Source organism: Halichondria panicea, chromosome 10 (assembly GCF_963675165.1).
Source record: "Halichondria panicea chromosome 10, odHalPani1.1, whole genome shotgun sequence".
NCBI classification, from domain to species: domain Eukaryota; kingdom Metazoa; phylum Porifera; class Demospongiae; order Suberitida; family Halichondriidae; genus Halichondria; species Halichondria panicea.
The window spans coordinates 4,815,090-4,842,322 of NC_087386.1; the positions used below are offsets into that span (position 1 = coordinate 4,815,090).

Below are 27,233 nucleotides of genomic sequence, written 5' to 3' on the forward strand. Positions count from 1 at the left end.
ATGAAGAGCCCTTGGCGTTACATATATACCTCTATATAGAAAGTACACCGCCCCCTGCACATTAATAGTCACACAAGGTTATAGTTACAACAATACACATGTATAATTATAGTACATAGCCATAAAAGAATGGTCTAAAAGTTAATAAAAACCTGTTAGGTAGTGCTCAACACTTCAAATTCTCAAGCATAAAAAAAATAACAACACTGTTTGTACAGTCATGTACATGTACCTTCACAAACATTCTATGGCAAAACATTCTTGTGTCCCCAGGCTAGGAGTTGAAACGATTCATTTCTTTCACGTATGGCACTTCGTACAGACTCCTCAATTGCCTCAGGGTCTTCGTCGACAATGTATTCCATGTGTCCTTTGCCCATGGCCAATATAATAGTCTTGTAGGTCACAATAGGGGGGCTTATAGGGACACGCCCACCAAATGGGGAGCTCAGATTGGGCATGCTGTGATAGGGCACAGGGTCTGAGGGAGCTTTCAGTTTCGATATTTGGTTGTCAGGGAGACACAAGTGAACAAGACGCAGCACTTCACTGTCATTCAGAGAGTGGAGAGAAATGGCTGTGTTTTCTAAATAAGGTCCATCAACATCCTCCTCTTCAGCAGTACGAAGCTCCTCCCACTGTTCATCGATCGTTGTTTTCACATTTTTTACTTCTTCCTTTGGTATCTTGGTCTTTTTTTTCTTTTGTCTCTTTTTTTCCTTCTTTCGATCCAGGAAGCCATCAGTTTCATCAGAAACATGATCAGATTTGGGGGACCCACAAGGACTTCCAAGAGGACTTCCTGGTTTGTGGGTGGGGCTAGTAATTCTGTGGGTGGGGCTAGTCGCTCCGTGAGTGGGGCTTAGGGAGACGGAGACGGAATGTGGAAGGGAGAAATCCACGGGTGAAGTGAGATCGGATCGATCGACAGTTCTGTCTCGAAGATTGCGGAGGGATGAAATTGGGACGGCCACCATTTTGCCTGAGGATGTCCCGATATAGAGGTTAGTGTCGTCTGATACCACTTTCTTGATAGTAGAGGTTGTGTGGGAGGTCATAGTGGTGTTGTGGGGGTTGGACACGGTAGGGTGGTCTGGGGGAGGGTAGGAGAAGAATGAATACAACTTTTTTGTTCAGTGAACATCTAAAACAGTACAGCTCCCCATGTGAGAAGTTGGGGGTTTTGTATACGTATACTAGACTACGACAAAGGTTAATGAAACGAGAATGAATCTACGCTTTTCTTGTAAGAAGTAATTACAAGAGGACTAATCAAAAGTAATGGCAGATCTGGCCACCGTACCTAGTAACTTGGCAATGGAGTTGATGTTGATTTTCTGAATGAGGTGAGTGGAGATTGCATCAAACAGGTAGAGACAGGTAGACGATGTCGTGACAACCACAATGTCCCCCAGGGGAAGTATTTGTCGGGGCTTTCTCCTCCAACTGTCCAGGAAGATGGAGCCCTGAGTTGGGGAGATACAGTGAATGATATTTATATATAGACACCATTCAAAATGTACTCAAACTAAAACACTTTAAGTGAATGGGAACCCTGGGCTGTTGGCATGAATACTATATGGAAACCAGAGGACTGTTATACAATAGTATGTGTCAATCACTATATATGAGCATAGAATCAGGCTAATTTTTTTGTAGCATACAACAGTAGCAACTAGAGCACTGAAGTACTAACCCTCAGCTGCCGCTTACATGAATACAATAAATGCAGTGGTACGGAAACTGGCTAAGTAGCTGAGCTAAGAACTTCCATAAAAATTCCATTGTTCCTGATACAGGATCAATTCAGCTGTAAATACGTACCTCGAATAAAAGACACCTGTAGCTAGAGGCCATGCAGCCAACATGCAAGATCAAGCTTTTGCTCAGACAACGAAGCTCTAACATCAAAATCTGCCATTTTAAAAGTAATAACTTGTTGTGTATCCAGGTGAGTAGACTCAGATATCATAAACAAACAGTCAAGTAAACCAACGAACTACTATACCCGTGGCCGCCTACGCGCCTCGAGTAATAAGATTAGGCATGTGAGAACACAGTTTTAGTGGCATGTACTGTGGACTCGGATCACATGAAAGAAGCCTGAAGACTTAAAAGTATGGCTCCTGGAGTACTGCGGCTAGGATGCAGAGAAGCCTACCAAAACCACAATCATATTAGGTGCCTCAAAAAAAGGCCTCATGCATGTACATTGCTGTTGCTAGCCAGCCATGCAGCCAACACGTGTAAATTCAAGCTTCGTAGCTTGTTTGCTTTTATTTGACAACGAAGCTTTAACATTAAAAATCTACCACTATTTGAAACTAAAAACTTGTTATGTGAAGACTATCCAGCAGTGCTATGACATCCAGGTGAGTAGACTGAGTCTACTTGGCACAGGCTTACTCAGAAATCACAAACAGACGACTATAACCCGTGGCTGCAGCCTGGTCTCGGGTTTACAATGAAGGGATGTTTATTACAGTATTTTACGTAGCACAAACATTATTTTGTTAATGTCTGAAAAGGTATATACTGCTAAACTCAGAATGAACTGTACAACTACAAACCACCTGTGGGACGTAAGACTGAATAAAGGGAAATAAAAGTAACTTAGAGGAGGGCATTACATATCACGTCTATAATTATGTATACCTACCATTAGCATTCTGCAGGAAATAAACTATAATCTAGCCAACACACCACAACACACCAATAACAACAGTAACAACTCTACCTCTCTAGATGCAGGAAGCTCTACATCGAGGAAGAAGATGGAGGGACCAGCCCCCACCCATATCCTGTCGCTGACAGCTGCTATGCACTGGACCTCGTACACCTCATTGATATTGGGAGAAGGCAGGGAGATTCTCTCTGGGTTCTCAACATCCCACATGTGCGAGACTGTGGGGGGGGGGGGGGAAGGAAGGAAGATTGTTATTGTGATATATACTAGCCACTATAAGTGCTTGCAACCCGCAGTGCTATAACAGGTGTAGGGAACGAGGCGTATGTTTCGTAATTGCAAGCCACACTAATTAAGTGCTTGCAAACCGCAGTAAGGATTCAACCACTTAGTTTCAACTTCCTACTCTCGATTACGACAGCCACTTATGAAACGTGATCTACGTAGTTAGACGCTCTGCTCTGTCTCCCTATTCATGGGCTCATGGTACATTATATGAATTATGGTGTGCATAATTTGTTTAGTGGGTATGGTTGCACACGCAATTACGTCTCGCTCCCTATACACCTGTTATAGCGCTGGGGTTTGCAAGCACCTTGTGGCTTGGTTTCACACAAACATAAGCCTCGTTCCCTATACACCTGTTATAGCGCTGGGTTTGCAAGCACCTAGTGTGGCTTGGTTTCACACAAACATAAGCCTCGTTCCCTATACACCTGTTATAGCGCTGGGTTTGCAAGCACCTAGTGTGGCTTGGTTTCACACAAACATAAGCCTCGTTCCCTATACACCTGTTATAGCGCTGGGTTTGCAAGCACCTAGTGTGGCTTGGTTTCACACACCTGCTATACCTGCATGCATGGTAGCATCAATTATGAAACGTAAGCTTCGAGTATATACGTTGAAGTTAGACGCTCCTTCTCTCTATTTATTAATGTACTAACCAGAAAACATAATGATAAAGTCTTGGTATGTACGCACTGTATATATTCCAATTTTGTTTTATGTTCTATGCACAGAAAGTTTACTATCCAGCTCAAGATTTTTATTGCATGTACAGCAAGCAAATACTCCAGTTCTAAACAAATAATTGCCTCTTCTCAATAGCATAAAGTATTAATGCGCACAATTTATGTATATACATGTATGTATGTATAGGCAAAATCCTATCTTACTGGTAACTCACATTCGTCCATGTAGTAGACAGAGAGGGTAGAGTCAGAGTGACCCATGAACACCTTGCCTCTGATGTATCTGTGGGGGGGGGGGGGTAAATTAGAATTCTAGCTTGTGCGAAAAATACCTTACAATGGCAATTGACCAGTACATGTAGGAAATGATAGTGAAAAACCTCAACTTTTACTATTTTAAACCTCTGGGGGAAAATTAGAATTCTACGGTACCTTATTATACAATGGCAATTGACCGTACATGTAAGACATGATAGTGCAACTTTTACGATCTTTAAACCTCGTGATACTAGTATTAAGGATTACGTAAACAGTTTGCTCATTAATTATTCATGAGCTAGATCTAGTGATCGGGAGCAGCAGCTAGAATGAGCTGGAAGTCCAACTGAAACGCAGTAGTCATTTCATGGCTCGAATAGACACTTTTACTACATAGCTTAGGTACGTCTACTGTAGCTTTACTATAATAAGCAGGGCGGCTCGAAGATATATTTTGAAAAAAGGCTACTGAAAGCTCACAGGAGGCTGTTTTCCTTAGCTCTGACCGCCATTTTAAGTGGTGTTAGTCTACATAATATTTTGTGAGTTTCTTGGCCTGGAAAGAAAAGAAAAAAACGCTTCGAGTCGCCCTCTAGAATGGTAAGAAGCATTGTATAAGAGCAAAAACACAGAGCTAGAAGTGTTTTTGGAATTAGAATGACTCTACTAGTTTGTGTTGTTTCTAGTAAACTAGATGATCGCTCAGAGCCATTAGAAAATGTTTTGAAGATTGATACTTGTCATACAGAATGATATACCAATATATTTATCGTGTATGTGCTTCAAATTTCTTTCATGGAATTTATAGTTTCACAAAAATCATGAATATTTATACCGTAACCTTAATTAACACTTCATTTCTAACACTGTGTACAGCACATCTAATTAAAAACACATCTACAGTTTGCAGTTTGTATAGTTGGCACTCGAATTTCCACATCGATTGATATATAGAGAATGTTCATGTTTGCCTCTGTTACAGTGTACCGTAATCAGTAACCGGGGTAACTAATGATTGCCGAAGGCCACTATCACTGTCCTGTTGTTCAGTATCGCCTCCACGTTCCTCATCAGTTTCAACTGTCTCAGTGACAAGGAACCATGGAGTCCAAAGACAAAACACGGCAATACCAACATTAATCATAAATCGAACCACATGAAACAAAAGAAAATATTGTTCCTTCTTATAATTTAATGCAATAAAATAAGACATGTACACACCTGTAGCGAACATTACAATCAACATAGAGATGACCATTAAAACAGTCCGATAGCAAACAGTGTGAGAACGGAACCTTTGAAAAACCTTGTGTCGAAGTCGGCTAGAAATCCATATAGAGGATTTTGTCGTAATTTTGACGATGATTTGGATAGATGTCATAAGGCCACCAAACGCAGCCAAGCCTTTTACAAATGCTAACTTAAACTTATAGCACGCTATCTCTTCGTTTTTATTATGCGAACTGCAGTTAGTAGTGATAAGAGTTCGTGAGGAATAATCTGGTATGTTGTCATAAGCAAAACAGTCAATTGCATCATCACAGGTATAGGAAACATCGAGCAGAAACGACTCCCAGAAGATAATTGATGCATTCATCAGTAGTACAATACCTACGCCCGATAGAAAAGCATTAGCTGTACGCGTTAACTGCCTCTTTAAAATAAATTTTTCGGGAGTTTCGATACTTTTTGCACTCTCATAACTAAAAACACCTTGAGGAGGACCAAAGAGAGCTTCACCAATGAACAGTAACAACTGGAGTTGCCACTTTACGAAGACCATATCCGGATAACACTCTGCCACTAACAACAATATCATTAAATAAACAAACAGTAAAAAAAACAAAGGATATGGTAGAAATTCCAACCATTGGTAAGCAGCGTAGGAGAGATTTAGTTTATCCATCTTGTAATCCAGATAGTAAATACAAAACTAAACTTTATAGCTACAGACAAAATCTGGTAATCTGGTAGCATTTATACCATTTACAACAGTCATGAATATCATCTCTAAGCATCAGTTCCTGTTACACGTAGTCTATTATTGAGTTTACTATTGTAGTGACCTATACAGTGCTGTATATACACTCTCCTTGGGACAAAATTCAGTTAATTACTACAATTTTAGTCATTACCGTCCCATAACTCACTCCATGCAGACTGCTTTGGTGTGCAGCTGGACACTGTTGAACGGCTTGTGACTGGGGTGGGTTGTCGGGTAGAAATACAACCTATAGGAAGGGTGGGTAAGACAGTAATGACCGTAGTGCTAGAAATGTATGCGTGATACTAACAAATCCTATTTATGCGAGTAGCTAAGTTACTGTACCATAATTTTATGACTCGGTGTGCATGCGCAAGCGGGGTATACGGTAGTGTGTTTGTGTGTGTGTGTGTGTAGACTGCTACAGCTACTCAAGGATCAATGACGTCAGAGTTTCTATAGGCTTCTAGTCATGTTTTTTTCTTGGATTTTAATTCGTGGATTTGCAAAATATTGCTTCGTTCTCGAGCTATGCCTACTTGGAATGCCATTGCAGCCTTTTCAGAAGAGTGCGTAGAAAAACTTGTCCATGCATGTAGTGTTGTACTCTACTTAGTACATTGTAGTTAGCTCTGTCTGCACTAGAACGCTAGCTATTGGTAGCTGCAGGAGTGAGAAGAGAGCTGCAAGGCTCTGCTGATGCAGTCATTAATTTTAGACTTAAACTTTTGGCATTCATCGTTTTTAACAGCAATCATCGTCAATCATTACCCAATCTTTGTTTGTTTCCTGTGATTCTGGATTCTGTCTGCAAGTAGCAAAACTAAAATGTTCATCATGATACAATGTATAAAAAGCTATTAAGTAGCTTTATGTTATGTAGCTTTGGCACCTCCACCGAGGCATCAGCACCTGTGGTGCTTTCATTTTTTATAGCACAATTTATTATCGAAATCGGGGTGTTTAAATATCACAGTGTTTTTGGAACCTTAATTGACTATAACGTAATTAACGCATAAATTCCCAGCACTAGGTAACACGGTAAGCAGTATAAACGTTAGGAATGAGGTTACTATAGCAGACAGGGAAACAGCATACGTACACGTATGTGCCAAACACAGTTGAAAAGTGATAAGGACTTCCTGATAAAAACAGAAATATGGACCCAACCACAGTCCTTGACTATACATACACAGCAACTGCATGTACACACATCATAAAGTATTGCATGGCTTAGTAGACAATTAAGCCACTCACGTGTTGTTATCGGTGACAATCCACATGACAGGGTCCTTCTCGGCCCTATGCTCTGTCCTACCGTCAGTAACCTCAGTGTCGGTACTCGGAACATTGGAACCTGACTTGACCAATGGACTCTCCATATCCTGAATAGAAGGTTTTGAATTGGATTGGTGCAGCGGAGAAATGGGGAGTGGTTGTTTTGAGCGAGGGGTAGAGATTGGAGTACTTGTGACCTTTGACCTTTGATCCTCAGTGGAGGCAGACGATATAGAGATGTTTGGGTCACTATTGTCAAAATCAACGTCTTCTTCACAAGTAACTAGCAAACTTCTTTGCTGACCGCCGTTTTGTCTGTCTTCGGACGTAACGATAATAGGGGGCGGATGAGTGGAGGTGCGGTCAAGCTCATTGATGGTTGATAGGGAATTGGTGTACGTCTCAGAGGAGGTGACACTCTCCAGTTGAGATTTGGAAGCGGGAGCTGTGAGGACAAAAAATCAGATCGAAGTAAACACTTAAACTATATATAGCACTATATAGCTACATGTACACTTCTTCACTCTACAATTCAACTTGAGAATAGAGAACTAACAAGTGCATTTACATGTAGATCAAATATTGCGGCAGGCGCTAAAATCCACCATTCGCAAAACTTTTAACAGGTACATGTATGTAATGGCAGTACAAAAAATACACAGCAAGCAAACAGTGCACAACGAACAGTGCACAACTATTATGTATATTGCACAATTTCAGTTCTTGATTAACTGAGCAGACCGGGAGGAATCTCACACACACTGACACACACGTACCTTGCGGTTGAGCACTCCTACTTGTAAACAGTTCCAGTGGTCCAGGTTCAGAGCAACTGGACAGATCTGGCGAGCTTGACATAAAATCCCCTCCAAATGTCTGCCGTCTCTGGGGGGCACTGCGCGGCCGTTTTTTGCTCGCCCCCTTGACAATCATTGACTGAGTGAAGTCTGTCTGCTGGGAGCCCAGGAAGCTACTCTCCACCCATGCGGTATCGTGGGTGGAGTCGATGAAGTCCTGCGACTCTTCCACTACACCAGGGATGGACCTCATGCATAGAATCATCTTAGACTTGGGACGAACAACGAAACGCTGACGAACTTTGGAGGGCTGAGGATCGAGAGATAGAGAGAGTTCTTTATTACATGTATGCTTGAAAAGTAATCAAGAGCCCCATGCATGCATGCCCACCACGTGTTACACCCTAGAATTGACAGAATTGACAGTAGATATATTTTGTAGATAATCCGGAAGGATCAAGAGTTCATATACTCCTCGAATGATTTCTTAAAAGTGTCTGCAGATGCTTTTAACAGTCACACTACGTACCTTAACCAAAATCATGTTTACACTCTACTACTAGCAGACTACTAGCAGTAACTCTTGTTACACCGAGGCGCGTGAGAGGCCACGGGTTACTTGCACGTTGGGATTACATGGCTACGTAGCTACACATGGCCTTTATTTATTTCCAGTTGAAGTGATCCCGTACCAGAACAATGGAAAAGGTTTACTACAATAGAAAGCTAGAATTATGATTGTGATTTGTTAATTAATCCTGAACACTGTGATCCTACTCCACAGTGCATGCTTCACGCACTACTAAAACTCCGTTCTCAGATGCCTCTAGCTATAGTCTGCTTTAATTTATACTTGCTGTCTAGCCAGCTTCCATGCTCATTCATACTACTGCATTTTTATTGATAATACTTTTCTGGTTTCTATAGCAATGTTTATTGTCTTTGTATTTTGTGTCTGCTCACCTGGCTGCCATAGCACTGCATTTACAGCATGGGTTGTTTAGGCTAGCTACACGCAGCCTTTATTCGAGGTACTTATTTGCAGCTGAAGTGATCCCGTACCAGAAACAATGGAAAAGGGTCACTAAAATAGAAAGCTAATATTGTGTTTGTTGATCCTAAGCCCCGGAACATATCAGCCTGGAGCCGGCTTCTTCGCGACGCTGTGTCCACAGTGCATGCATGTCAACAGCCAAGGGCTTAGCACTTTAGTGCTCTATGTATAGTACTCGCACATTCAAAATCAGCATGTACACAAGAAGCACACACCATTAGATAACCATTAGGTAACTAATGAAGCTGCTGGTCCGATTATCTAATTACGCGTTGGTAAGTACTTTCGTTGCACATTTATAATAACAAACCTACCCTAGCCAGGACGTCAATGATCTCGATGTATGCCATGGATGATTCAGTTGTGGCCACCCATATCTCAGCGTGCAGCTGTTGCAGTCCAGCCAGTACCTTCATCGCTATGTTTGAGCTATGCCTACCCCCCACACGCATGCGGGGTGGGGTCATGCTACCAGGAAACAGCTGTATCGGAGAGTGGTACACACGGCCCACGGCAACGTCATTAATCTGGAGGGAGGAGCATTTGGTACTTTGAATAGATAGGTACGGCAACAATGTTAACGTATGATAGTGCCTGACAACACAATCGAATCACAAGAGGTCACTGCACGTGTGACTGCCTAATGCACAGTATGAACTGTGGATTGCTTAACTTTAGCATAAACAATGTGTGCATGTGGAGCACTGTTTTTAAATTAACAGCTCTAAATAATGTCTTGAAATCGACAGTAATGAATGAACATGGCCCTTTTTAATCTCACCGTTTCTGTTTCCATTCCCTTGAGGATGATTTGCCCAACCCACTGCGGCAGTGTGTCTTTAGCCATATGACTGTCACATGACATTAGCCAACTCTTCTCGACCATGAGAGTCGTGTCCATGATGGCTGCCAGGGAGCGTATGAGGGGGGTGGGGACAGGAGAGGGCGTACGACTGTGTGTGTGGGAGGGTGGTTACATAAAAATAAAAAATTATTACATGTAACTTATTAAAGCGATGAGAACAGACTGAGAGCTAAATAGTAAATAATAAGTCTGTGGGTTGACTTGTTAAGGCAAGGGGAATATAATAGTACTCAGAGCACTGCTTACACTTTTTCTAGCTCCATTCCTGACTTGAATAGAACTGGCTCGTCTGAAAGTGGCTTTGTAAACATCTTCCTCCACCTCTCTTTGAACCTGTGTACAAGCAAGTGGTATATATTATTATATCCTCAGAGATGTACGTACGTAAAATGTAGAAGTACAGTATCAAATCTTGAGTATCACCTTTCCATAAAACTCCTCTTCGAAGCCAGCAATTTCTGAAGCCTAAATGAAAGAAAAATAAATCTATAAAACGTCTACAACACAAACAAGACACCCATTAAAACCACATTGATATCAGTGAAAGAGTTAAGGCAATAATTATATAGATACAGGTACACATGAAACATAACTGTAGTATGCTAGCTATATGGCTCACTTTTCTTTCTCTTCTTTCTCTCTCTCTAACTCGATGGCCGTTTTCTGATGTTTCTTGAGGAGGTCGTTTAGCTCCTTCCTTGTAATACAGTACTCATCAAATGGCTGCAGGAGAGACCGGTACATTTAAATTAGGAAGAAGTGACGCTGTCCAAACAACGTTCACTATAGTGTACCCGCCCAATTGCTATGACAACACAAGGCTATTGATGCAAGCTTGATATGCTCTGCTAACAAGTACGTAAACCAATGGTCGCCCAAAACACAGTCAAAGGCATAAGGAGTCCACTAATTAAAACCATTTTGACCACAGTAACGTTACTATGCAACAGCAATGCTCACCTGCTCCAGGTAGTGACCCAGTATCTCATCCCTCTCAGCCTTTACACTGCATGGGGGGCAAAGTGTATATGACGGGAATAGTACTAAAGGGACTAATCAGTGGCAAGTACCATTTACAATATCCTCAACTGTGGCTAAGACAAAACTGAGGTTTATATGTACACCCAAAGCCATTTTAACCCTTACAATTTTTACTTCACAATGAAAGCACCACGAGTTGTAAGCTAACCCACCCTTTCACCCTCTTCCTATCTACTCCTCACTACTCACTCTGCCATCTCGTCCTGCATTTTCTTGAGGTTATCTCTCAATTGTCTCACCTCGACCAGTGTTTGGTCATTAAGGCTGCACGGGGTCAAGGGGTCAATAATTTATCATACAATAAGGATACACATAACTGATTTTCAAATCGATGGAATATTATGACGCTTAACAAATTTAACACTTCACATGTATAGAGCTCGATCCCCATTAATAGAGTTTGTTACACTGCATGTACATGCATGCTTTACACTCACTAGACATAGTTACTGTACTCAAACGTAACAATAATCAAAGCCCCCATCTTAACCCCACCCACCTTTCAACACTCTCCCGCTCAGCGCGAACGTCCTTTATAGCCTGTTCCATCTTTTCACGCTCCTCGCCCCACATAACCTTCTCTCGTTGGAGCATCTCCACCTCCGCTCTCATGGGTGTGGACAAAATGGTCTCCATCATCTCGTCAGTCAGGGACGTCCCCTCCGTATCCTGGTAATTAGACCACGCTCTCTCCTCGTCAGAATGGATGCTCTCCTCGAGACCGTCCCCGTTTTGCGGTGAAAGAGGTTCCTCTCGTTTCAGATCTGGTGAGGTTTGCGCTAGCTCGTCTTCCAGTGATTGAACGGATGTTTTATGAGGAGGGTATGAGGGTTGTTGGTGGTAGCTTTTGATTGTGGTTTCATCAGGAAAGGACTCTTGAGGCTCAGACGAATCTGCAAGGGATTCAAGTACATGTAAATTTCAGGGAAGAGCACAATGATCGATCATTAGTGTATATATCGCCACTGAGACCAACCCCAAAATTGCACTCGCACTTGTTACAACCAGTATAATGACCCTTAATAGACCAATAATGGCAACTAAACTCATTCGTTAGCTACCTGATTTGATTGAGTCTTCGAGGGTTTCGTTAGATGGCACTCTGAGGGTGGTGGTCAGGCTGGTGGTGGGGCTTCGTATCGAGGGGGCCAAGGGGAGGAGTCGACGATTGTTAGATTTTAGGGACGGCCTCCTATGGGGAAAGGACGTATAAAGGGAGGGCATGGTACGGAATCTGCTGATAATGGGCTATTCAATGGCAACGAAAGTGTTTTAATTAGCAAGTTTTCAGTCTGATGGGGAAAGTTTGTCTTGAGTAAGTGGTTAGAGCCGACTAGATCTCCAATGGTGCATACGTACAGTGGTAGCACTTACTTAATAGATGTGGGCATTATTCTCTTTACTAGTAACACTTATTATACCTTCTCAAAGATTGTGTCTTGATGAAATCGGCTTTCTTCTTGTATTCCTCAAGCAGCTGCAAAACAAGAAGTCCAAAGTCCAAGGTTACGGTAAACATATTAGAGGTTGAGACATGGTGCTAACTCACGTCTTTCCTTATTTGGTCCTCTTTGATCGTTCTTTCTTTGATTTTTAGCAAATCCTGCTCAGCATTTTCCTCTGAACGGAGTGGAGGGGGTGAGTTAGTCAATAGGCATGGCTATGTATACACACATCTACAGTGTCTTGCTAGTGCAAGCTATGTACGTACATGCTATATGTACATGTATATGCTGTCACATAATGATAACAAGTAGTATTGTTCTAAAACTGACCCAATAGCTTCTTAATAAAGAAAATAACAATCAAAGAAACCAATAGCTTACTGAGTTACTATCACCCATCCACACACACACACATCACCCCCATGCACTCATAATGCTGAGTTACTACCACCCATCCACACACACACATCACCCCCATGCACTCATAATGCTGAGTTACTACCACCCATCCACACACACACACACACACATCACCCCCATGCACTCATAATGCTGAGTTACTACCACCCATCCACACACACACACACACACATCACCCCCATGCACTCATAATGCTGAGTTACTATCACCCATCCACACACACACACATCACCCCCATGCACTCATAATGCTGAGTTACTACCACCCATCCACACACACACATCACCCCCATGCACTCATAATGCTCCCACAGCTACTTGATCCTATAATTATAGTCTGCTGGAACCCCCCACTCCTCACATACTCAACCCTCACTATGAAACCCTCTACTCCCTCACTATGAAACCCTCTACACTCCCTCACTATGAAACCCCGTATATACACCCCCTCACTATGAAACCCTCTACTCCCTCACTATGAAACCCCATATATACACCCCCTCACTATGAAACCCTCTACACTCCCTCACTATGAAACCCCATATATACACCCCCTCACTATGAAACCCCATACACCCCCTCACTATGAAACCCTCTACACCACCTCATTATGTACACCCTCACTTTGAAACCCCATACACACCCCCTCACTATGAAACCCTCTACTCCCTCACTATGAAACCCTCTACTCCCTCACTATGAAACCCCATATATACACCCCCTCACTATGAAACCCTCTACACCACCTCATTATGTACACCCTCACTTTGAAACCCCATACACACCCACTCACTTTGCTCTCCCAGTTGCTTGACCTTGGTCTGCAGGGACACCTTGTCTTTTTCCAGCGTTGTTTTCTCACTCTCAATCTTCATTCTCTCTTCCTCTAGCCGACATTCCAGCTCAAGTTTCCTCTGAAGGAGAACATAATTATTACGCAGTGAAATTAGTCTATTGATGGGGACAGCCTCTCTCTCTCTCTACACAGAGACCACGAGAAATATATATTTTACGTATTGAGAGTAAAAGGCACTTAGGGAGTAGCCAATTTGTAGTTTATAAACAGGACGCTCTATCGTTGAAATACTGAACCTATGGGCGTGCAACAAAGTCTGTAACACAATGGAAAGTGTTAGCCAGAACACTGGTAAATATAGCCGAAAACAGGCCCATTTCAGAAAAACATAGACTCAATATATAACTCGATCTACTCCCCCGCGCTTTTTTCAGTATAAGTGAACATATATATCATCAAACAGATACTTAATGCATCCGCCATATTACGAGATGCTTTGCTCACCCTCTGTGCTGCTCGGAGTTTATCCTTCTCTTGTTTCCAGAGGTCTTCCAACTCATTCTTTTCAGCCTCCAACCTGTCCAGAGCGTCCCTGTTTGTGTCCATCACTTCAAACATGCCTTGTACAACCTACAAAAAGGTGTAAACACGCAAACTATTTTATGACTGCCATATAATTATCGTACCAAGTACTTCAAAGTCAGCCACCTAGCCATGACCATTTGAAAGATATTAGGTGCAGCAAAAGCTGTGTTTGATGCCTACTCAAGGCTTGCGTTCCAACAACTGGAGATTTAATTGGGGCCTATAGCTTGACCTGGCCATGCATGTACATGTATATAGGATTACCACAATAGACCGTACATGTATTATAAGGACTAAGGAGATGGCCTACTACAGTACAGTGTCACACAGGTTGAACCACCTCCGTTATGGAACTTTAACCTGGCTGTATTATAGGAGGACCCAGCTTATAAGACGATCACAAACTGGGGAATGCAGTACACAGAAGCTATAAAGTGAGTGGAAACTGTGCTAGACATCAAAGAACTGGTATTCATTTGGAACTTTAGGAATTGTGCTAAACAAATAGAAGCCACTTCAAACAATTAGCTCTTGAAATCTACGAGTAGCTTTGCCCAGGCTGCCAAAATGGAACTATTTGGTTGGACACATTGCCCAGCTGAGGCAACACAAAGCATATAGTTAAGTTATCTTATGCTCACCCAAATTAATGGTAGAAAATAGCAAATGGTGGAACATGGTCTAGAATGTTGCTGGATTAGTTTGTTACCCACACCTTTGCACACCCTCCACCCTCCCTCACCTGGAAAAGTTGTGACAGGTCGTCTGGGGGTACGTGGTACCTTTGAGTGAGAAGCTGCAGTTCATGCTCAAGGTCCCTAAACAACATGGTAGTATCGTTATCCCCCAGGGGCTCGAGGGAACCGGACGCCTCAAAGTACTCCTCACCACCGTCTCCGTTAGTATACAGCTGGTCCATTGCCTGTGTGTGTGTGGGGGGGGGGGGAGTTGATGGAGGGAGCATATATAGCTAACACGTGCCATGTACTAGGTGGGAACTTAAAGTGTGGAAACTCTGGCGCTGCTCGATGCATTTGTTTATAAAACAAAGGTTGATATCAGTTGGAACTGCTAAATATACATAATGTAGGGCAGGGCATCTGCGGAGCCAGCTTGCTCCTAAACTCCCTGAGTAAGAAAGTTTCATAAAATCAGAATACCCAACCAAGTCTAGACATTAGCCTCTGATCATGAAATCATAACACTTTAAAAAACAGGTCTCCGAAATCGTTTGTATTTTAGAAAATTCTCTACATGTACTGTAGCTGAATTGTTACCAGAGTAGATTTCATTTGCAGTCCCATTAGACAGCCCTAAGCTAACTTCCTGGGGAAACTCTACTCTACACTCCAAGAGACAAAACAAGAAGCACACAAGAAACACAATACTAAGGTCACACAGTACTGAAAGTGGTCATCAATTGTACACCCATGTGTATATGATTAGATCAAAGCACCTGGCTGCCTATATAAAGTGAGGGCATTGAAACACATTACTACACTTTACAAACTCATAATACTATTGGTTTATAGTCCATTGAGGATTGCCAGTGGACGCTTTGGGAAAGTGTTTATTAATAAGGACATAGCTCAGAAAAGTAGAGTGTGCCAACGACCATTTAATGGAATTAAATATGTGCTAATGGGGATTGTGCTAATGGGGTAATATTAGCTAATTAGTACCTTGTCGAAGCATATGACCTGAGGCAATGCGTTTATCTGTTCAAATTGACACTGTTTGACAACTACAAGCATTCTCCTAGCCACAGGAATGCTGGATCACATGTTTCTTGTGTGTCCACCGAAAGTCTTTGAAGAGGAAAGGGTGTACAATATCTGATATCTAACCGGCTTCTAATTTCCACACAGAAAATTAAAATTCCAAAGTGATTCACTTTTCTATCACCTAGCAACCCACGGTGCACTGCAACAATGAATGCACGATGCTATATTTAGTGCTAGTCAAATAAGTCACACAAAGGGTTGAGTACATGTAAGTATAAGTGCCTTGTAAGAAGCATGTAAATGACTCGTAGATGGCTTGTCCTCGCAAGCTCTTGTACTAAACAATCTGATAAATACGAACACAAACAGAACATGAAAGGTGACGTACGACACGACTCGACTAGATATAATCCCCAAATTCAAATCACACTATCAGTACAGAGCATAGCAATCAAGTTTGCAGGCAACTATAATACTTAGATAGATACTACTAAAAACCCACATAGAATTTATGATTTACAGCTTGTTTCCTGTTTCTCTACCTCTCAGCTTTCCAGTTGGGTTCTTGTCTTCCGCACGCACAACGTGCATACACTCAATACTTCACTGTGATCACAGAACTCCCCAGGGCAGTCTAGCTAGTAGCTAGGTACAGGTACGGTAGCTCCAATACTTTTTGTTATTATAAATTTAGCAAGAGAAAGGGGGAGTGGCAACCACGTGGTGGTAGATCTCTTATCGAAATTACACGCCGATCGTTTGTCATTCACTTCTAGTTCTCATGACTTCTTCTTCATGTTGTATCCATAGATACATGTAGATCGACATGATGTAGCTGCATATATCAGAGATCTAGCTGTGTGATACTAGGACCCGACTAGCCTGTAGCTAGCTAGCTATGCGCTAGCACTGCATTGGAAAGCATCGAATATGGATGATGATGAAGAAACTTTGTTTCAACCACACCACATCAAGATCATGAAAGTTGCTCTGGTAGTCATGCTGTACTGTATAGACCACCTACACCATGTACCAGTACAGTATCCAGTGCATGCTAAAGTCTATTTGTGTTGAGTTTGACCTTCATAATGTTGTCATATTAAACTTTGTCATGAAATTCAAAGTTTCATATACCATTGGTTATAAAAAGCGCTTCTATCAGCTATTAAGTTAGCATTTTCCATATAAAAGTCCCGGGCATACGTACTTGTCCACCACATAAAGATAAATGAAGCCATAATTGTAACTTCCGGGGTCGAACTCAACGCAAATAGATTTTAGTACAGTACGTATAGTCTAGCTTGGACTTTCATGGCCAAAGTTGTACCTTTGAATGTAGTGTGCCACTTCACCATAATTAGTAGTCTAGATTTCATAATTGCCCTAAGTGTATTATATTAGGCAACGTTATTATGTCATCCGCACGCTATTCTTAAACCAATTATTATGCTGATGTCTTCAATCATCGATTCTACTCTGAAATGTATCCTTATTAAATCTCTCCAATGACCCATGATCAACGTTATCGGGCACTGTAGTCTAATTATGAGGAAATATTTCTCCCTACACAGGCGCTGGCCATCATCAGGAGAAAACCAGAGGGTGTGAGTGGAGAGGAGTACACCAGGAGGCTGTCTCGACAGCTCGGTCAGCTGCAAACTGACTGGAGGAAGAAAGCTGTTCACTTAGAGAGAGAGCTACTCCGGACTAGACAGGAGTTGGTCAACTGTCAGGTTGCTAAGGAGCTGAACCAGCAAAAGGAGTCGTGTGAAATATATTCACAGGTGCACTGAATGTTGTATCGAATTCAATCTCCTCCGCTAACGGGCTGTCCAAATAAATAAAGAGTTGAGGGTGTTTTGGGCCATTAATAAACTTCGCACCAAAAGACAGTCACTCTTCTCTATCAGAGGCTTTCTCACACTCATTGCACCCCCATCCTTCACACAATCCACCCACTCCTCACACTTCACACAGGTTGATCCCGTCCAAACAGACTGTGAGTGGACGTCATCTGGCTACTCTTCTAGCTTCAATCAAGATGAGCCCCCGGAGACTCTTAAACTTAACACCTGCATAACTTTACAGGATAGAAAGGAGTCTGGGCTGTCCCTAGCTCCGGGTAGCCATGACAACAGCCTATCAGACAGTGGAAAAGAAGGGGAGGGCGCAATACAGGAGAGGATTTTTGGTCATGTCAAATTCTGTTCTAGTGGTAAGTTGAATTCTTAAAGGTTCAGTTTTCTTCACAACGGTACAATAAAATGACTGTTCTTCCAACGTAGTTTGTTGTTTTTCATGCAGTGTCTGCTATAATGGGTGTGCATAAGCAGTTATCAGACCTAGTGGCATTTGACCTGAGGGCAAATCTCCATGACACCCTTATCGATGCAATGAAAGGTCCTGCTAAGACAGAATGTACACATGCATGTAGCTATAATTATAGTGTAGGCTTATCTTCATGGTAAATCACATGGTAAATCACATGTACGTACCTTCAGTTTAGATTTTCACTGTTCTAGGTTTGACTGAGGCCCTTGAATGCGGAGGATGGTCATCTTCAACCCCAGTGCAAAAGTTGTTCATACCTGCTGCCAATTCTATTGTAGGTTAGTAGAGAGAGTTAAGTTTGTGTGAGTGTCTGTAAAGATGATTTAAAGTATACATGGACCACTTTGCCCTTTTTGTTAACGAGAGAATTTACCTCTTGGTCTAGATTGCCTGCAGCTGTGGTTGCTGACTCCAGTCCTGCCTGATCTGACGAAGGCTTGTAAATTTCTCATATCTGCCTTAGTCCAACACATTGTGTCTAAAGTGAGTGATACAAAGTTACAGTCCAGAAAGGTTGAGTTTTGTATTCCAACCTGTGTGTCGTAGTTTATTAGACACACTAGTAGTACATCAGGTGAACACTAGTAAACAGTAGCTATATAACACTCTGTATGGCGCCCCTCTACATATAATCACAGCACCTACTGCGAGTGTTTTACACTTTTGGAGCAGTTATTTGTCGGAGGCTATTCTACTACTATTTGTTCATACTGTAACCTCATTGATTTTGATCTCATTGCCATCCTCTACTCTTGCAGAGCTCCTCCCCAATTCTGTGTTCTGTGCTGGTGGTCTTATGTGGGGTGCAAGGAGTGGTGGTTTACACTGTAGAGGAGATCGTCAAGGGGATCACTAACACTGCTCAACATCTCAGTGATGCTCTAAATGGTCAGCTGTTAGGGGAATCATTCAGTGAAATTTTAATTGACAGTGTTTTTTATTTGTGGCTTTCAACTAGTAACCTATTTCGTACATAGATGTAGAGAGCCTGGATGTGACCACGGTGGAGAGTGTGGGAGATCTAACATGTACCCTTGAAGAATTACTAACAAAATACCGTCCACATTTTTGCAGTGAGAACGGTAAGCAGAAGAAATATTAAAACTATAGTTAGGGTTAGGGTTAGGGTTAGTGTGTAATACAATCCAAAGTGTCAGCCAATAGTGCATGTAGTTGAAGTAATTAGTGTTCTTGATCGATTCTTGCAGAGCGAGTGCGTTTGGTTGAAAAGCTAGAGTCATCAGTGCTCGGACTAATCTACTGTTTCCCTCTCTACTGTTATTCTGTTTGGAGGATCGTTGGCCACCTATAGCTATAGATGCAACTGATTGACAATTATACGTAGCTATAGTGACGATGTCTATGTACATGTTTTCACAAGACAAGTGTTGATTATTGTGTGCCAATAGATCCTGATAAATTATGCTCGGAATAATTTTAGCATAATAGGTGTCCAATGTTCATTTTTGGTAAAGATCATTACATTAAGTTTTGAATAACGATGTTCTCGTATGGCAAAAATTGCTGAAGGTGGATCAGTTCAAGTCGGCAAGATAACACTGAGAACCATGATAAATTAATTATGTCGTGTGTCAATTGTGTATGTGCTGTGTTTATGTCTACGTCTTAATTTTGTCTATATCTATATAAATTATTTATGTCACATTTTTTTTATGAGAGAATAATCGGATTTTTTATGACAATAATAGGTACATTTATCAGAATAGTAGAATAGTATAATGGGTGAAAAAAAGCATAATTTATAAGGGCCTATGTGACAATAATAATTTGCCCTGTAGTTTGTATTATGACTTTCGAGTTTAATTGTATCTCTGCACGTTATATTGATTATCAGTCAGTGTAGACTCTATGTCAGTATGAGTGCATGTGTTGAAGTGTACTATGAGTCAATACAAAAGCTGTTGTACACAACGATGGTGTAGTATTTGTAAATCCTGCTCTGAGCAGTGTACATATCTGGTGAGATGTACGCTATTGCATAATCTATACCATGCATGCGGCGCCCATTATTTATTATGTTCTAGCAACTGTACAGGAATAACGTAATGTACTCTGTCATAAAATTATGAAAACTTCATGATCTTGCAAAGAACAAATAAAATTAATGAACACGTGCATGTGTATTATGGCAATTCTGTAAAAGTGAGGAAGTGAGAGTAGTGGGGCAAAAATAATGTAGCCATGATCTTGCAAAGAACAAAATTAATGAACACGTGCATGAAAAGCTATTATCTAGAATTAAGGAGGCATAAATTAGCGTTAACTTTGATATTTCAGCGTTAAACTTTGTAGGATTTCTTCCTGATATGATATTGCTCTGGATTGAGGACCCTGTCTGGGAAAATTTCATGAGATTCATTTTCAATGTTTTCGTAACCACTCCTCCAGGCTCTGATTCGATTGATAAGAACCTTTATTTTTCTCATTCTTGACAAGATCCAATAAATAGTAACAATGATCATGTAGAGGAGAAGAATGGCTATTGTCATAAGAGAAAATATTTCTGTGAACACTACTTCATGTGGAATCTTGAAGGCAGCATAATTGTAATTGTCTTGAGAATTGAAGAACATTACTAGCATTCCCCAAAAAAATAAATCAACTTTAAAACAACGGTCAAAACGTTTTTTGTATGGTTGAATAGTAGTTGTTGCAATTATGATGATAACAATTATCACAATTGCCAGGGACACTAAACTCTCTTGGAGCTTTGAAATGTACGCAACAAGCAAACCAAATCGTCCAATCAAAGGCACGGCTGCAAACCATCTGCAGTCCCTTGTCCCAGGTTCCGTTCCATCCTTGTAGCAACCTTGAAAGGAATCCATGAGAGCCTTTAGGAATTGTGTGTGAAGTTTTGTGCGGTTTAGTAGTTTCTGAAACCATTTGAAAGGGTAGAGAATGAGTACCAACACTGGAAGGAAGACAAATACTAGGCAGAAGAAAGAAGCTATGATGGCGTATGGTAAATGCTTTCTTCCAAGGTAGTCCAGTGTAGCATCGTAGTAAGGTACAATCATAGTAGCATTCATAAAGTGTACCTCTGTAGCTATCAACAAATCTGATGAGACCCATCCTATCTTTGTAAATGAGAGCAAAAAGAAGGTTGCAAATGCATCAATTACTGTAGTCTTACTGTCCCAGCCTGAGCTTTTACGTACAAGTAAAAAGAGGGAGCGAAATGGTCTCCACAAGATGACCACTAGTCTGAAGTTTCTAGCGTGTAGCTCAATCAAGATGTAGGAGACAGCAGTCAACAGTAGTGGGTAGATAGCCACTGCATAGTCCAGAGCTAAGACTGTGAGTGTGGACACATCAAGACAAATGTCAGGGTAGAGACCTCTGAAGAAATCCAAATTCCATATTCCAAACATTGCTGCAACAATTTTTAGAGGCATTTCTGCTTTGTTTTGAGATATTTTACTGTATGCAATGGCAATTCTGTAAAAGTGAGGAAGTGAGAGTAGTTGGGCAAAAATAATGTAGCCATGTAGATGAGAAGATGTTGCATTTATCTTGAACAGCAGTAAGTGGACCAAAAGCCACGAGAATGAACTTCCAGATATTTTTGTTGCCCTCAGGGCATTTCATACACCTCATGTCGTAAGAGTAAGCCAGTGGAGAGTGTCCAGGTAGACACCTCCCACACAGTCGTCCTGTTCTGTTCCACCTCTCCTCACACATGAAGTAGTTCAGTTGTGAAACATTTAGAGGTGGTGATGCAAATGTTTCTCTGTCGCTCTTGAACACACAGTTTTCAATACACAATCCAGTAACCAAATCTTCCATTTCATTATTAAATGTCACACAGTGACACCTACTAACTAAAAGCCGAACCGTGTCTTTATTGCATTTGAAATACGACGAGCTCGTAGGAATACACACACATTTACTACTGTTACATTTTGCCCAAGGTGGACAATCCTTGTCATTTACACAATTCAAATTGTCACCACTATTTGTAATAACTTTGCTCTCTATCGAGATTTTAGCTGAGCCTGTTTGAATGCTCGATAATTTAGTCTTGTTTTCATTAAGCGCGGGTACAGTACTAATCAATGCTAGTAGTATTACTAATAGAAACTTCATTGTACTGAAACTATTGTATCGTCTAAATCACAATGTTGATCATGACAGCTATACAACCGTACGTGCTTATGGCATCAGCCATGTGTTTACTACCTTAAATGGATTCGTGGTATGTATAGGGTTTTTTCTCGCTGTCATCGCTAATAATTATACTAACTTAGAAATTGTTGTGTAAACATACCAGTACAAAGTTCAATAGGAAGCTCTCTATAGGTCACTATAATGTGAGTTATATGATGCACCACCAAAATTAGGGGAACTTACGGCGAATGCGTGCATGTACGTATAACGTATTGCTTCTGCTCTGGCCTCATAATTATTGAATGGTGTTGAATTGTTGTATTTAGTAAATTCTTATTGCTTACTTTACGTACAAATTAAGCGCATCAACAAAACTAACAACAGTGAGATAGGTTATAGAGCAAGTAAAGGATTCCGGTGCAGGTTGTATAATTGTGGGACATACTATGTTGGTACTCGAGTCGTTGCCGGAGCGTGTGTCAGATTATTCTCACATGCAAGCATGCATGGTTTCTGGCATCTAGTCAATCATTCTATCTATGCATGGCTCAATCAAGATGTACGAGATGACAGTCAACAGCAGTGGGTATAATTATATACTTAGATAGCCACTGCATAGTCCAGAGCTAAGATTGTGAGTGCATGTGGATCAACACATCAAGACAAATGTCAGGGTAGACACCTCTGAAGAAATCCAAATTCCATATTCCAAAAATGATTGCAGCTTGCTTTGTTTAGAGATAAATTATGTATAGGTATAATAATTATAGTGGCAATTGGAGGACCTTATAGCAAAAGTAAATTAAAGGTCTATTATATATGAACTCTTGTTTATAGTATTAGGGCAAAAACGATGTAGCCATGGAGATGAGAAGATGTTGCATTGATCTTGGAAAACAGCAGCTAAAACAATAAACTTAACATGCACATCAAACAAGTGACCAAAACTAACACGTATACATCAAGTGCTGCTGCCACGTTACAAGAGCCTATATATATAGACTATAGCGCATGTATCACTCTGCATGGCCATGTACGGTATATAGATTAATTTTATTGCTTAGTATACTCACATTATAGTACATTAAAAACAATGAAGACTAGTGCTAGTAAAAGAATGGGTTGTATAAACAAAGAAATAATACTTGCAGAAGAGTTTTGTGGAACATTTACTGTGTTAGTACTCATTGTTGGAGCGTGAGTCGGATTATTCTCACAAGAAAGAGTATCCGGGCTTGTGTGTATAGTGTACATGTCTGGGTGAAAGGGCAGAGAAAACACTGGCAATCCTTGTCCATTACTTGAGTTTACAACCTTGTTTGTCAATGTGACTGGGTCGAAATAGCTGTGTACTGTTCCTTGTACATTAAACATTGGCCTGAGGCAAGTATTGTTAAGGTGACACAATTTAGTCACGACGATTGCAGTTAATTGCTGTGAAACAGAAACTCTCAATAAAGTGTTATTATCAGTAAGCCCCCAGAAGTACAGATCACCAGTAATATCAATACACTTTCCGTATACGATGTTAGGATTGTTGAACTCAATTTCTGTACGATTACTGTTGTCAGTGTTAATGATAACCAGTTTGTTAGTGTGCCTGTAAACAGTGTAGTCCCTTGAGCACGAGTATGGAATACCAGTTGTATCGATAGCATAATAGCTTGCTTCTCCCGTACACATATTATATACAACAGCTGTCTGATTTGTACAGTATATGATGAGACTGCCTCGATCATTATACTCAATATGATAATAATCGGAACAGTTTTTAAGTGGTGCTTCTTCCACAAATAAGGGATCTAGTCTTGATGGTTCAGTGTGAGTGTGTAAGGGGTATGCTTCATCCAACACATACAATTCCTCGTCAATAAAACAGCCGTGTAAAGATAAACCAGCTGCACGAACCGCCTCAGATACTGTGTCTGGATCAAATATTGGTTCCCGTGGTGATGAGAGCCTCTCACTAAAAGTGGTGATATTATTGGTAACTGAGTATAAAAAATCAATATAATAAAGTGAACTTCGATTATCACTTTGAGCTGATGCATTAAAACAAGACATCATCACACGAAAATCATTTACCCCACCTCCATAGTAGAGTTTGGTTGGGCTACAAGGTCTGGTAACTTTTTGAAAGTGAACTTCTGGTAGTTTAATTTGTTTTGGAGAATACTGAAGCCACAAGAAGCCCCCAATGGATGGTACAATAACGTAGTATTGGTGATTGTAATCGAATGCAAGGACGTTGCACTTGTAGAAGTTTTCACCACACTCCAACAATGGGAGGGGGTGATTAGGAACATAAAGTGTGAAAGCTTTTGAGGTTGAAAGAATGAAGATTGAAAGAATGGCGCCTTTGCCATCGTCAGAGTTTCTTACCGCGATTGAATGAACATCGTCACAGGCAGCTATATAAAGAAAACAATTGCAGTATATTATATCTACGTAGCTAGAGATAATTATAAGCCTAGCTCTATAGTAGACTTATAGATCTAGATGTAAGCAGCATAATTATATATTTTGGTTTTATAGATCTTAGTATTTTAGGTCTAGATCTATATACAATTGCATTGGACATAACCAAGATCTAGATCTAGCTTTTTCTAGAATGGTCATTTGTTCATACCCACATCTATGGTTTACCTTCATGAGTGCCTGGAGGCAATGTAGACATCAAAAGCAATAGAGCTAACACACTGACACAGTTCATAAGCATTGCTATATATAGCTATTATATGGACATATAGCTGCAGCCATTTATTAACTTTTATATTGTATATATGCAAACAAAACATTAATTGGTGAAACCCCAGGGAAACTCCCTCAATAACAGTCTACATGTAATTGAGAACATTGTGAAAAATTAATAGATATACTTATCATAAGGGTTTCTTTTCTTTACATATCTAGCTAGTCTAAACTAGATCTAGTACTGTAGAAAGCTACATATAATTGTGTCAATTAATCAGTAATCTATAGCAGCAGTTGCCCGAAACTCTTCGTACGCTTGATTGATCAGTTCCACAGACTTTTTAGCGATGCCTTCATTCAGAACAGCTAGGGTCTTGTCAAATTCTTTGTAGTTCTTCTTACCAGAGATAAAGCGGAGACCCTACGCATGAAACATGTGTGTATATGGGTGGTATGCCATGGGGAAGACCAGTATGTCTAAACACGGTACTGTATTACAATGTTTTGCAAGTATCAAAAAACATGCAAACTTTTGATCACTCCACAAAAATAAAATCACAAAACCTAAACTATAGTATAATAACTATTGGTAACGATCCTTGCCAGAACGCAATAGTTAGATCGATCGCAAGGGGTTAAATTTTCTGCTGATTTGGCTCATTCGCAAAGGATTTTCCAGCTAGATCTACATGATCGTACAGTACATTATATACCGTATATAGCGGGTAATTTTCGTTAGTGAACATTTTCGTATGAGAATTAACTGCCTTAAATATTTGCATATAGCTAGCTCAGGAGAGTTATGTTGAACGTATTGCGGTAGAATAATTTCATTTTCGTATGATGCTCTATAATACGAAATTTCCACCATACGAAAATAACCAGCTATAATGGTAGGTGATGTTTTACTAAACACAAATGCCTATCATAGCACAGAGCATTTTGTAAGCATGCTACATGTACGCTAAATTTATAGAAATGACATCATTGACTTACAGCAAATGTTTCCTCTCTCACTGGCATGACCACAACACTGTTGTGTTTCTCGTCGATCCTAGCTGGTCCAGTGAACTCAGTGAAATCTACTGTATAGTCATCGTCAAATCTACCTCTGATGGAACTCATTTTCACTACGGCCAGCTGTCTGTATGGGTATAGGCAAATGCTGATATTCAAATATCAGTAAGCATCAACATTTTGTATGGTAATTAGCAGCGCCTTAATTGCAATGGAGCAAACCGTGAGAAATGAAAAGCCATTGAACAGTTGAAACACCCTACAGTGACCCGACTGACCAATTTCAGAATCAGTTTCACAATAATCATGACTACATCATGCATAGCCCCTTAAACACTATATGCAGTCTCATAGCCAGTACACCGTCTGTTCTTCATGCATGGAATCAGCATAATTATAATGATACAAGTCACATGCACTAGTTGTACACATACAGAAATCACGTTCAATTGACAAGCATGCAGACATAACACATTAAGCCCTGGAACGAATGCCTTCAAACTTGACGATTAATGCATTTCTGAAAGAGCCACACCTACCCCTAGCTTACTTAAGGTAAGTAAACAAACTTTATAACTGCATGTGTATGTGAATAATATTAAGTGTAGAGTACCAGTTTTTTACCGATAAAGCTATGCTTGTACCATGCTAGCCGTATGCATTCAGTTGGTGGATACAAACGATCTCCACTAACCTGCTAGTGATCAGTAACACTTTGAGAGGGTTGTCGATCAGCTCCACATGGTCGAAGTAGGTGTCTGTCTCTAGCAAACGACCATTATCTATGTCCTGTACAAACAAAAACAATAGGCATCTGAGGAATTTCCCCCGACTATGTACATGTTTGTAATTGGGCAACAATGATAAAATAAAGATGTGGTGGTGCCACAGGGATGGTCTATCTATCAAGATAGGTACACTTTCTCCGGCATAATTGTATAGCAATGATTGTGGAAGCCATTTTTACTCACCACAAACAAAGCGTAACCAGTAGATCTTCGTGGTGAATAGGGGAAAACAATCTGAGAAAACAACAACATACCACTAGCATTAGTAACATATTCAAAATAAAACGCTCATAGAGTATTCACCCTGTGTGTTGCACAACGGCAAACAGATTATAACTTTTATTATAGGGTGAATCTAGAAAGAGATTG

The 27,233-nt window shown here is 40.7% G+C and overlaps 5 protein-coding genes across 9 annotated transcripts in view; 1 reads left to right on the top strand and 4 right to left on the bottom strand.

Annotated features, from left to right (window-relative positions):
- Nucleotides 1-73: 73 nt before the first annotated feature.
- LOC135343098 (uncharacterized) lies at nucleotides 74-16,625 on the bottom strand. 3 transcript variants are annotated; one of them, XM_064540054.1, is made up of 22 exons: nucleotides 16,424-16,625; nucleotides 14,922-15,101; nucleotides 14,099-14,224; nucleotides 13,592-13,712; nucleotides 12,484-12,554; nucleotides 12,356-12,411; nucleotides 11,996-12,126; nucleotides 11,434-11,827; nucleotides 11,124-11,198; nucleotides 10,854-10,899; nucleotides 10,513-10,616; nucleotides 10,317-10,358; nucleotides 10,140-10,226; nucleotides 9,810-9,981; nucleotides 9,343-9,555; nucleotides 7,954-8,284; nucleotides 7,157-7,622; nucleotides 6,066-6,146; nucleotides 3,873-3,940; nucleotides 2,738-2,904; nucleotides 1,304-1,466; nucleotides 74-1,093 (listed from the first exon to the last, which is right to left on the bottom strand). In XM_064540054.1, the coding sequence occupies exons 2-22, from the start codon at nucleotides 15,096-15,098 to the stop codon at nucleotides 246-248; spliced, it is 3,939 nt and encodes a 1,312-aa protein (XP_064396124.1). In that variant the 5' UTR covers nucleotides 15,099-15,101; nucleotides 16,424-16,625; the 3' UTR covers nucleotides 74-245. The 3 variants fall into 3 exon arrangements, with proteins under 3 accessions (XP_064396124.1, XP_064396123.1, XP_064396122.1); XM_064540053.1 differs by having other exon boundaries at nucleotides 16,406-16,625; XM_064540052.1 differs by having other exon boundaries at nucleotides 16,446-16,624.
- Nucleotides 16,626-16,641: 16 nt separating this feature from the next.
- Nucleotides 16,642-19,918, top strand: LOC135343099 (meiosis-specific protein MEI4-like). The gene is made up of 9 exons (XM_064540055.1): nucleotides 16,642-16,896; nucleotides 17,475-17,687; nucleotides 17,881-18,118; nucleotides 18,208-18,303; nucleotides 18,426-18,512; nucleotides 18,620-18,717; nucleotides 18,993-19,122; nucleotides 19,212-19,316; nucleotides 19,443-19,918. The coding sequence occupies exons 1-9, from the start codon at nucleotides 16,834-16,836 to the stop codon at nucleotides 19,544-19,546; spliced, it is 1,134 nt and encodes a 377-aa protein (XP_064396125.1). The 5' UTR covers nucleotides 16,642-16,833; the 3' UTR covers nucleotides 19,547-19,918.
- Nucleotides 19,919-20,313: 395 nt separating this feature from the next.
- On the bottom strand, nucleotides 20,314-22,411 carry LOC135342937 (uncharacterized). The gene has a single exon (XM_064539823.1). The coding sequence runs from the start codon at nucleotides 21,651-21,653 to the stop codon at nucleotides 20,535-20,537; it is 1,119 nt and encodes a 372-aa protein (XP_064395893.1). The 5' UTR covers nucleotides 21,654-22,411; the 3' UTR covers nucleotides 20,314-20,534.
- A 987-nt stretch (nucleotides 22,412-23,398) lies between these two features.
- LOC135343087 (uncharacterized) lies at nucleotides 23,399-25,150 on the bottom strand. Its single transcript, XM_064540039.1, has 2 exons — nucleotides 25,012-25,150; nucleotides 23,399-24,776 (listed from the first exon to the last, which is right to left on the bottom strand). Exons 1-2 carry the CDS (start codon nucleotides 25,082-25,084, stop codon nucleotides 23,440-23,442), a joined length of 1,410 nt encoding a protein of 469 aa, XP_064396109.1. The 5' UTR covers nucleotides 25,085-25,150; the 3' UTR covers nucleotides 23,399-23,439.
- Nucleotides 25,151-25,221: 71 nt separating this feature from the next.
- The window catches only part of LOC135343079 (intermembrane lipid transfer protein VPS13C-like), a 142,039-nt gene continuing 140,027 nt past the window's right edge, over nucleotides 25,222-27,233 (bottom strand). For all 3 annotated transcript variants that reach the window (XM_064540029.1, XM_064540028.1, XM_064540030.1), the window contains 4 exons: nucleotides 27,048-27,098; nucleotides 26,771-26,865; nucleotides 26,056-26,203; nucleotides 25,222-25,480 (listed from right to left, as the gene is read on the bottom strand). In XM_064540029.1, the coding sequence (XP_064396099.1) occupies nucleotides 25,334-25,480; nucleotides 26,056-26,203; nucleotides 26,771-26,865; nucleotides 27,048-27,098 (441 nt within the window). In that variant the 3' untranslated portion in view covers nucleotides 25,222-25,333. The remainder of the gene's footprint in view (nucleotides 25,481-26,055; nucleotides 26,204-26,770; nucleotides 26,866-27,047; nucleotides 27,099-27,233) is intronic.